Genomic DNA, 8,012 nt, shown 5'->3' with positions numbered 1-8,012 from the left:
CTATTCACGTGTACAGCGTGTGGAAATAAACAAGTTATTGTTATCACGAGGCTGATCTTTTATCTGTGAGTTATCGACTTGAATATTTACAGATTGTTAATGTCAGTCGGTAATCACGGAAGTTGTTTGTACCAACGCCGTGAAGAGTTCCACAATCCGTCACAATCTGATTTAAAGCGGTCGACAGTCTGTATTATTACATAGCTAACGCCACTGACGAAATTTGCTAGCCTCGCAGAAGTCGCAGAATACGTTTTGACGTTTCATTTTTGTTTATGTTTCCTCATTGTCATCCTGTCCGATACTAAGTCACCGCCCATTGAATAGGGGCGTAATTATCACCACAGTTTTATTAGAGATCATACAAGATGCCTAACATATCCAGCATAACGCATTATCCTCTCAAGGTAAATATTATACCTGGTCCTAATATTAAAAACATCACTCGTCCTTTGTAATAATTGTACCTGTTACTGTACGATTGTTGAGTAATAGTAAAACGAAATACGCAGTTGTTTCACATCGTCGTCATTTTATGTATGTGTTGCCAATTTATCCGTATTACATTTGTACTTTCAGGTCATCTTTGCTGTGCATTTGTTCTTCGTTACATGGTAAGGGGATATAAAAAAAAATCAATGTCTTATTTTAGCTTGTCACCTTCCTGTTCGTATCTTAGTTTCGTTATGTGGCTTCATGAAAAATACCGATGAAAAAATACCCATCCAAATTCACGTGAGCTGAGAAATTGCTCACTAAAGAATTCACCTAATGTTTTGGAGGACTTCCTGGCTTGAAACTATTTCTTAGACAAGTTAAATGTAAAATTCAGTTTATATAATTAATCAAATGTGTAGGGGACTGCAAGGATATCTGTTACCCGTATCGATGATGTTTTACAATCTACTATTCTTCCTCTGCCTTCTGTGGGCAATACATAATTTAGAGTCAGACGAACCTATACAGTTTGTAAGTATGAATCTCTGTGTGCGATAAAGAAATTGAAAAATTCCAATACAGTCATCTTAAAATATATGTCTGAGAAACATTGTATCTCATAAATGAATAGTATTTCATACCGTCAGAAACTAATGTAAAGACACTTCTGAAATGACTTTTTGTTCCAGGCACTGTTCATTAATGTATTGTCGATATTCTTCGACATAATTACTCTCTCGATGCACTTCCCCGACTCTAGTAAGTTGCCGAAAATATTGAAAAGAACAGAAACAAAAAGATCTAAATGAATATTAAGCTCGATACTAACAAACTAATTCGTGCAGAGTAATGATGTAAAAAAAAAAGTAATTTCCCCTATAAACCCTGCCCGAGCAGAAGATGTTTCAATATGATCGCAACACCTTATAGGTGCATGGGTCAAATTTTGTGCAGCCATGATGATCATCAATTTGATTATACGAGTCCTGTCTAGCTATTCCCTACTTCAGATTGGTCAAGCCAGAGGAGGCACTCTCTCAACTATGTTTGCAAGTAATCCAGCCATGGGTAAGCGGCCCACTCCTGTCGTTTCTATTACAGCTTAAGGATTTATACAGAGAAATTTACTGTATGTATACAAATACCTACAAAATTTCCACCGAGTACCAATTATCAATCGACAATTATTTGGTATGCATTTGATTTTTGTTTCATTAGGTTTTGGAAGGCAGGAGTACGAAGATATGTCGCAGCCGGTACCCAACAATGCTGATTTTGCATGAGGAATTTAAAAATAAAAATACATATTTGAACATATAAAACATGCTGCGACCAATTTTTTATATGAATCAAATGCAACGTTATACTGTTGCACGTATATTTGATGAAAGCACCTCAGATTGTTTGTCACTATTTCAATATAATCGATTCGAATGTCTTATACCAAATACCAGTTATATAATGTCGAATATTTGTCGATAAAATTTATTATAGCACATGTATGTATGTGATATAGTGTCTATGGTATATGCATGTAAGACTGTAAAAGACTATATCTGTATATACAGGAAGATTTTGTATTTTAGTAACGAATAATTTCAAAAAAAAAAATAAAAATGATTAAAGTGAATAACTTACATTCATATCTGAATCAACTGACGGAAAATGATGATCTGATTATACTGTAATTAATCCCTTCTTTTCTATTATTCATTTGTACGTTACAGGCAGTGAAAAAACAAACACATTCTGATCATGTACTTCTTGTAGTATGTAATTTGTAATAATAAATAAATAGACGGGGATAATGTACTACTTCGTATAATGATAATATGTCTAATAGTGTATTGTAATACTTAAATTGATTAAGAACCTCAGATCTCTTCAAGAATTAATTAAAGCTACTCGCAATCCGTCTATACATCGTTTGTAGTTACTGTTAACATTTTGGGTCAATAAAAATCTAACGACAACCAAGTAAAATATATGAATAACTTTTCATCCTAGAGTTTAAGAACCTGTCCATGATGAAATAGACTCTGTGGTTCAATTTTTTTCCCCAGATCAAAGGTGTCGATCATCGAATGGGGAAACAACGACAAGAGGCTTGTGCAGTTTTACATATTTTTTTTATTGGCCCACGACCAGCCCTTACAAAAAATTTTCTCTTCTCTTTTACATTTAAACTTAACTTTTCTTCATTTTTGTTATTTATTTTTCTTTAATTACTTAAATATCACTTAAGGTAAGTTAAACTATACACGATAGTCCAAGCCTACAAACAAAATAATTGTATCACATAAAGGTTGAATCGTAATTTTTTTTTCTATCTCGTCCAACAATGATCATTATGTGATATAACAATAAAAATAATCTTTGCGCTAAACACCGATATTTTAAATGATAATTTGATGGTACAATTTGAAGACATTAGTTGCATTTCATCAGTACTTAATTTGGCTGTACGTTATTTTCCAGATTTTCAATTCATTCAGGAGCTTCAACTATTTACTATTTGAACAAAAATTTGCATAACTTCGTTTCGATGATTTTTAATCCATAGCTGGCACACATTACCAGAATAACACAGTTAGCACACTGGGGGCGTTAAAGACCCCAACCACTACAATGCATATCATGAGTAAACAACTGGTTATTTTAATTAGCAGAAATGACCAGAGAGTTTTCAATCTATCTTTCAAACGATAGTACGGGTCATTTTGAGAAAAAAATGTGTAATTCCAAAAAAATTTTTAAATTTTACCCAATACACTTAAGGTATACTGTTTGAACTAAATAAATCGTTTGATAGTCGTTGCTGATAAAAAGGTGTTTATTTTGAAAATTGAAACGATATAGTTTAGTAAAAGTCATGATGCACTTTTGCCTCAAACTAAGAGTAGAAGATGCCAAGGCTAAAATCGGAACTAAATTGGGTGGGGTCATCTCGTATCCTGGTGTCCCAGCTAACGGTTAACATGACTTCATACACAAGTGACAAAAAAATTTTACAAAATGAAACTTAAAGACAGAAAAAATTACTAAAATATAATAAAATTTACACAAATCAATTACAAAGTATTTAGATTCTCTGGTCACTTTTAATCAGTTGATACAGAAATACAATAGGATTCTCATCATCATACTTTTTGCTAATTTTTTTTTTTTTCATTGCATATGGTTTCTTTTTTTCTAAACCTCCTCTTTAAAGCCTCTACAAATGTAGACTAAGTCAAAGATGGTAAGTTTCAATTGTTTAATTTAAATCAAATTGCATCCATAAACTTGTAGCAGTAGGTGGGTTTACTATTAATTCCCTCTAATTTCCATAGACATTCTCATCGCTGTACGCTATGTAGAGAAAGAAATCCTCTTCATGGTGCTCCTAAAAATTTAAATGGTACGATGTAGTATAATATATGCATCTCAACATGGTAAGTAAATTGCATAACAGTGCAAGTTTGAATAAAAAAGATTTAGGCCTTTATTTGAAAGTTGAAATCTAGAGTTTTGCCGGCCAATTTACCTGGTAGAGAGCCCCCATTGTTGCACTGGTAGGTGGAATGACGTTGTTGACAAAGAAGAAGAGGGCATCCTCGGGACGCAGGTGAATACGCTTGCGAATCAGGAAGTAAAACTGTCCGACTGTCAAGTCGGAAGGTACAAGGTACTTCTTTTTATCAAGGTCACCGATTCTCGCCTTGGGAGCTTTCTCAACGATAACCTAGTTCCAACGAACAGAAGATGTCTGTATAGAAAATTAGCATTCGCGTAGTGCTATACAGTAATGTCTGATCTACGATTTCGTTCAAAAACAACAAAAAACATTCACGGCTCTCTTTGTCAGGAAAAATCTCGCAAAGAATAAATAAGTAATAGGCAGAAAGAATAGTTCAATTGCAGATAACTTCAAGACAAAATTAACGTGAATAGTGCATGACCAGCTTGTTGTTTTAAACATTCATCGGGGTTCGAAGCTTGCGCAATAGTATATTTGGTATGTATACAGGAAACTTAGACAAAAATAAATGTAGAAAAAAGTAAATCCAAGCTGGTAAATGTGACATATTTGCACACGGTTAGTGATTTTTGGCACAAAGGATTACACTATTATACCAGCCTGCAAATACACTAAATTGCACGGTTCCATAAACCTAACGTAATTATACATATTCCGTGAAAGCACTACTAGCAGGATATTAGAATGTTAAGTTGCACCATTAGGAAACTAGTTTAATATACACAGTTGTTATGTTCGTACTAAGCCCCGTTTTATCTTATCAGAGATCATACGAATTAATATTGTGGTTAAAAATCGCATTGTTTATCCACGCATTGAATAATATTCTCTAGTTAACTGCAAGAGGAACAATATTATCAGAGCTCTGGAAAATGACGCAATTGATTTTTATCTCTCTTTTCCACGAATTTTCTTCATTTTCTACTACTTTCTTTTTGCTCTAAAAAAGCATCAGAATAATTACGTAGGTCGCAAGCGAGGCAATGAATACAAAACGACGAAACTGAAATCTGCAGGCATTGTGCCGCATACAACATTGCGCGTAATTTCAACACTGTAATCGATAGTAGATATTCAGAATGAAAAGTTGGTATTACACAAAGAATTCGGCGGTGGTTAAGAGATATTGTTCAAAAACTAGAAGAGACTAGAGAGAGTAAGAAAAAAACAAAGAGAAATGGCGCTGAAAAATGCTAACTGTTCCAAAAATACGACGCAGAATAGCATCTCAGCGAATGTATACCCAAGGCATCGACCTTGGACATCGTGTGTATCTGGCATCAGCCGGATTGCATAAATGGCAAGCAAAACGCGACGTCCCAACAAAGAATAGATATAATAACCAGCAGACGGTAGTCAGTGTGAGGAGTAGACGCGATCGTTGGAAAATAAATCCGCGTCATTATGGCCCGCAAGTTACGTTGCCGTAGTTGGGTTCGCAACTTCTTTTTACGTAACGGTGACAAATGTCTTTCCTTGGTTTGCAGCTGACTATATTGAAAGTAACGTATAGACACGTTGAAACTCAATGTAGGTAGATACCAGGTTCTTCACTTGAGACAGAAATTTACTTTCATGAAACTTACGGGAACACGGTCAGGATATTTTCGCCTGATTTTCTCGCCCTCCGCCTTCCTTTTCTCGAATGGATGCTCCTCCTTGTATTGAAACTTCATTTTTCAATTTTATTGATACAAACAAAAATACTTTTCCCGATAGATTTCGAATGGAGACGACTAAAACTGCTTTTACGACTGGACCACTAACTGTCACAACAATTGCCGTGCGTCAACTGAACGCTGAACGCCGCTCGGACTGGACTGCGACTTTACTGCGTGGAGTAAAATAGTCCTCCCCCTCCATCACCCAAGTCGTGAAATCGATAAGAATCCTATTCATCTTACGTGAGTGTAAATAGACCATTACTGAAAATGAAATATCAACTATATTTAGAATAAATTTCACTATTCTTTATGGGTCTCTGTTTATAAAGCGTTCAGGTTATGAAGGAACGAAGGATGTATTACTGCGCCGTTACGCGATGACGAATGACGTTGCAACATTCTCGTTCTGTACTTAGACGTCGAAACGCCATTCGCTGCTTAACTAGATTCGATGAATATGGAAAATGATTTTAGCCACGTTTCGCTAATTTCAATTCAACACACCGGTATCACTGGCTAGCCAATGTAACGGGTCAGATATTCAGTTGGAGGATAGACGAGTCTCTTGGATATCAGAACAAGCTATAGGTCGACTTGCATATTAACGGCATTTATTATTTGAACAATATTTATGTACAGATGTTGGTAAAGACCGTCAATAAGCGCAAATAGATGTAAACAATTTCGTTTATTCGGCATCATCCTCGTCGTCATCTTCTTGGCTGTTTATCTGGAAGTACCTCAGTTCATAGGTATCCTTGTCTTTTGAGACGACGCGAAGCCAGTCACGCAGTTTATTCTTCTTAAGGTACTTCTTAGTCAAGTATTTCAAGTACCTGAAAAAAAAACGTTTCCAAATTAGTGCAAATATCGGTATCTGAACTGAGTTCAGTCTAAGGAGCGGTAAATAATCGTTTGTAGTAGTATCTAACGATCAAATAGAGGAGAATTATTCATATGTCATAAGTGCCACATCCATTGTGCAAATACACTTTTCTGTAGCAATAGATGAGGCACATTCAAACCATGAAATACATGGCGGTAACACACCTTTTGGAGAATGGAACATCACTGTTAACAGAGAGTTTCATCTTGTTGCGCTCCAAATTTACATTGTTTCCAAAGTTTCCAGTTTTGCCATTAACCTTGATTCGCTCGTGAAGATACTTCTCCTGCAATTATAGAAATAATGATACCAGGTTTGCTCACGAGACACTACATACGTAAAATTTCAAAGCATCTGTGACCAAGAGCGCAGTGTTTGCAATGTATACTGAATTGCACGATGCCCAGATTTCTTCCAGTCGTTGTGGCTAATCTAATTTGAGTAAAAGTGTATGAATTACAGTTTCTATGGTCAGGCATAAAGCAATACAACTACGTTGACGGGTATATACAAGAAAGATAACGGAACAAATGTTACAGTTATTGTTCATAGCTTGAGAAGGAGTTAAGATCCGAGGTTTCAGAGGTTAGGATCGAGCAGTACTAAGGTAATTCACAGAGCATTAAACAAGTGAACAGTACATAAGGGGTAAAAGTAATACAACTTACGAAGTTGGCAACATCCATGATGTTGTCTTCGACAGGGTGAGTGCAGTCGATTGTAAACTTTAGAGACACCTTCTTCTTCTTTTGGCCCTTGCCACGCAGGTTCTGCTTTTTCGCAGCTTGCCCTGGGGCCTTCTTCGGTACAACCTGTAAAACACAATTTTTGATTACTTGAGATTAATGAGGGAAGTGGTGTGCCGTTAAAGCCCGAGAATATCCTACAAGAAAACTGAAAGCATGGTGCAGGCGACCAGATGCGTGTGATGACGGATCGACACCGGATCAGTTCCGTGATGGGATCCGATTTTATTTCAGGAATCGTCGGAGATTCTTTACACCACAAATGAAGATACATCAACATCAGTGTTTCTCCCTTATATTTTATATTTATTTTCAATTAACACTCAACTTATCATACATAATACGTAATTTCGCAATGGATCAAAAACTTACCGGAGCCATGTTTACGTCTCTACGGAGAGTGAAAGAAGCACCACAGAAGCACGCGGCCGTAAATAGCTGCGGCGCCACCGTCAACCGAAACTATGCGAAGCTAGAGAAGAAACACGAGTGCAGAATTTGGCCAGTTGAACCACGCACAGAGAGACCCGAAATCAAAGAAAAGCCTCAAGCGCGGCGTATCCTGCGTCGCCTCCGTCAACGGTAACACCTGTAAAAAAACTGCATATTTTTTTACGACTTTCGGGACATAAGTAACTGTCTTGAATTTCGCTACAAAAGAGCCCTGCACTGTCGAAATTTGAACCCATTCCATTAGTTTGTTTATTTAATATAGGAATAAAAAGGCTGAGTTTGCTCGGTCGGTAAGGGTAGAATAT

At 36.3% G+C, this 8,012-nt stretch overlaps 3 protein-coding genes across 4 annotated transcripts; 1 reads left to right on the top strand and 2 right to left on the bottom strand.

The window, feature by feature from the left end:
* Positions 1–202: 202 nt before the first annotated feature.
* On the top strand, positions 203–3,154 carry LOC124215996 (type-1 angiotensin II receptor-associated protein). Of its 2 annotated transcripts, none has more exons than XM_046620001.2 (6): positions 203–407; positions 580–614; positions 858–969; positions 1,128–1,197; positions 1,369–1,567; positions 1,657–3,154. In XM_046620001.2, exons 1-5 carry the CDS (start codon positions 369–371, stop codon positions 1,542–1,544), a joined length of 432 nt encoding a protein of 143 aa, XP_046475957.1. In that variant the 5' UTR covers positions 203–368; the 3' UTR covers positions 1,545–1,567; positions 1,657–3,154. The 2 variants fall into 2 exon arrangements, with proteins under 2 accessions (XP_046475957.1, XP_046475956.1); XM_046620000.2 differs by having other exon boundaries at positions 205–407; positions 1,369–1,506.
* A 383-nt stretch (positions 3,155–3,537) lies between these two features.
* On the bottom strand, positions 3,538–5,761 carry Atg8a (Autophagy-related 8a). Its single transcript, XM_046620003.2, has 3 exons — positions 5,545–5,761; positions 3,965–4,162; positions 3,538–3,823 (listed from the first exon to the last, which is right to left on the bottom strand). The coding sequence occupies exons 1-3, from the start codon at positions 5,632–5,634 to the stop codon at positions 3,758–3,760; spliced, it is 354 nt and encodes a 117-aa protein (XP_046475959.1). The 5' UTR covers positions 5,635–5,761; the 3' UTR covers positions 3,538–3,757.
* A 450-nt stretch (positions 5,762–6,211) lies between these two features.
* Positions 6,212–7,750, bottom strand: LOC124215997 (large ribosomal subunit protein eL22). The gene is made up of 4 exons (XM_046620002.2): positions 7,627–7,750; positions 7,177–7,320; positions 6,673–6,794; positions 6,212–6,458 (listed from the first exon to the last, which is right to left on the bottom strand). The coding sequence occupies exons 1-4, from the start codon at positions 7,633–7,635 to the stop codon at positions 6,311–6,313; spliced, it is 423 nt and encodes a 140-aa protein (XP_046475958.1). The 5' UTR covers positions 7,636–7,750; the 3' UTR covers positions 6,212–6,310.
* Between the last annotated feature and the right edge of the window lie 262 nt (positions 7,751–8,012).

This window comes from Neodiprion pinetum, chromosome 4 (genome assembly GCF_021155775.2).
Source record: "Neodiprion pinetum isolate iyNeoPine1 chromosome 4, iyNeoPine1.2, whole genome shotgun sequence".
In the NCBI taxonomy this organism is placed as follows: domain Eukaryota; kingdom Metazoa; phylum Arthropoda; class Insecta; order Hymenoptera; family Diprionidae; genus Neodiprion; species Neodiprion pinetum.
Note: the sequence above shows the minus strand (reverse complement) of the source record. Positions and strands in the feature narration are given on the sequence as shown.

Bases quoted from the DNA above. Each gene is read 5' to 3' on its own strand.
- Atg8a (XM_046620003.2), bottom strand. From the start codon at position 5,634: ATGAAGTTTCAATACAAGGAGGAGCATCCATTCGAGAAAAGGAAGGCG. The intron at 4,163-5,544 runs GTAAGTTTCATG...CGTTGGAACTAG, and splicing joins AATATCCTGACCGTGTTCCC to GTTATCGTTGAGAAAGCTCC. The intron at 3,824-3,964 runs GTAAATTGGCCG...TTAAATTTTTAG, and splicing joins CAATGGGGGCTCTCTACCAG to GAGCACCATGAAGAGGATTT.
- LOC124215996 (XM_046620000.2), top strand. From the start codon at position 369: ATGCCTAACATATCCAGCATAACGCATTATCCTCTCAAG. The intron at 408-579 runs GTAAATATTATA...TTGTACTTTCAG, and splicing joins TAACGCATTATCCTCTCAAG to GTCATCTTTGCTGTGCATTT. The intron at 1,198-1,368 runs GTAAGTTGCCGA...AACACCTTATAG, and splicing joins GATGCACTTCCCCGACTCTA to GTGCATGGGTCAAATTTTGT.
- LOC124215997 (XM_046620002.2), bottom strand. The intron at 6,795-7,176 runs GTAAGTTGTATT...CTATAATTGCAG, and splicing joins TCATGGATGTTGCCAACTTC to GAGAAGTATCTTCACGAGCG. The intron at 6,459-6,672 runs GTGTGTTACCGC...TTTTTTTTTCAG, and splicing joins GATGTTCCATTCTCCAAAAG to GTACTTGAAATACTTGACTA.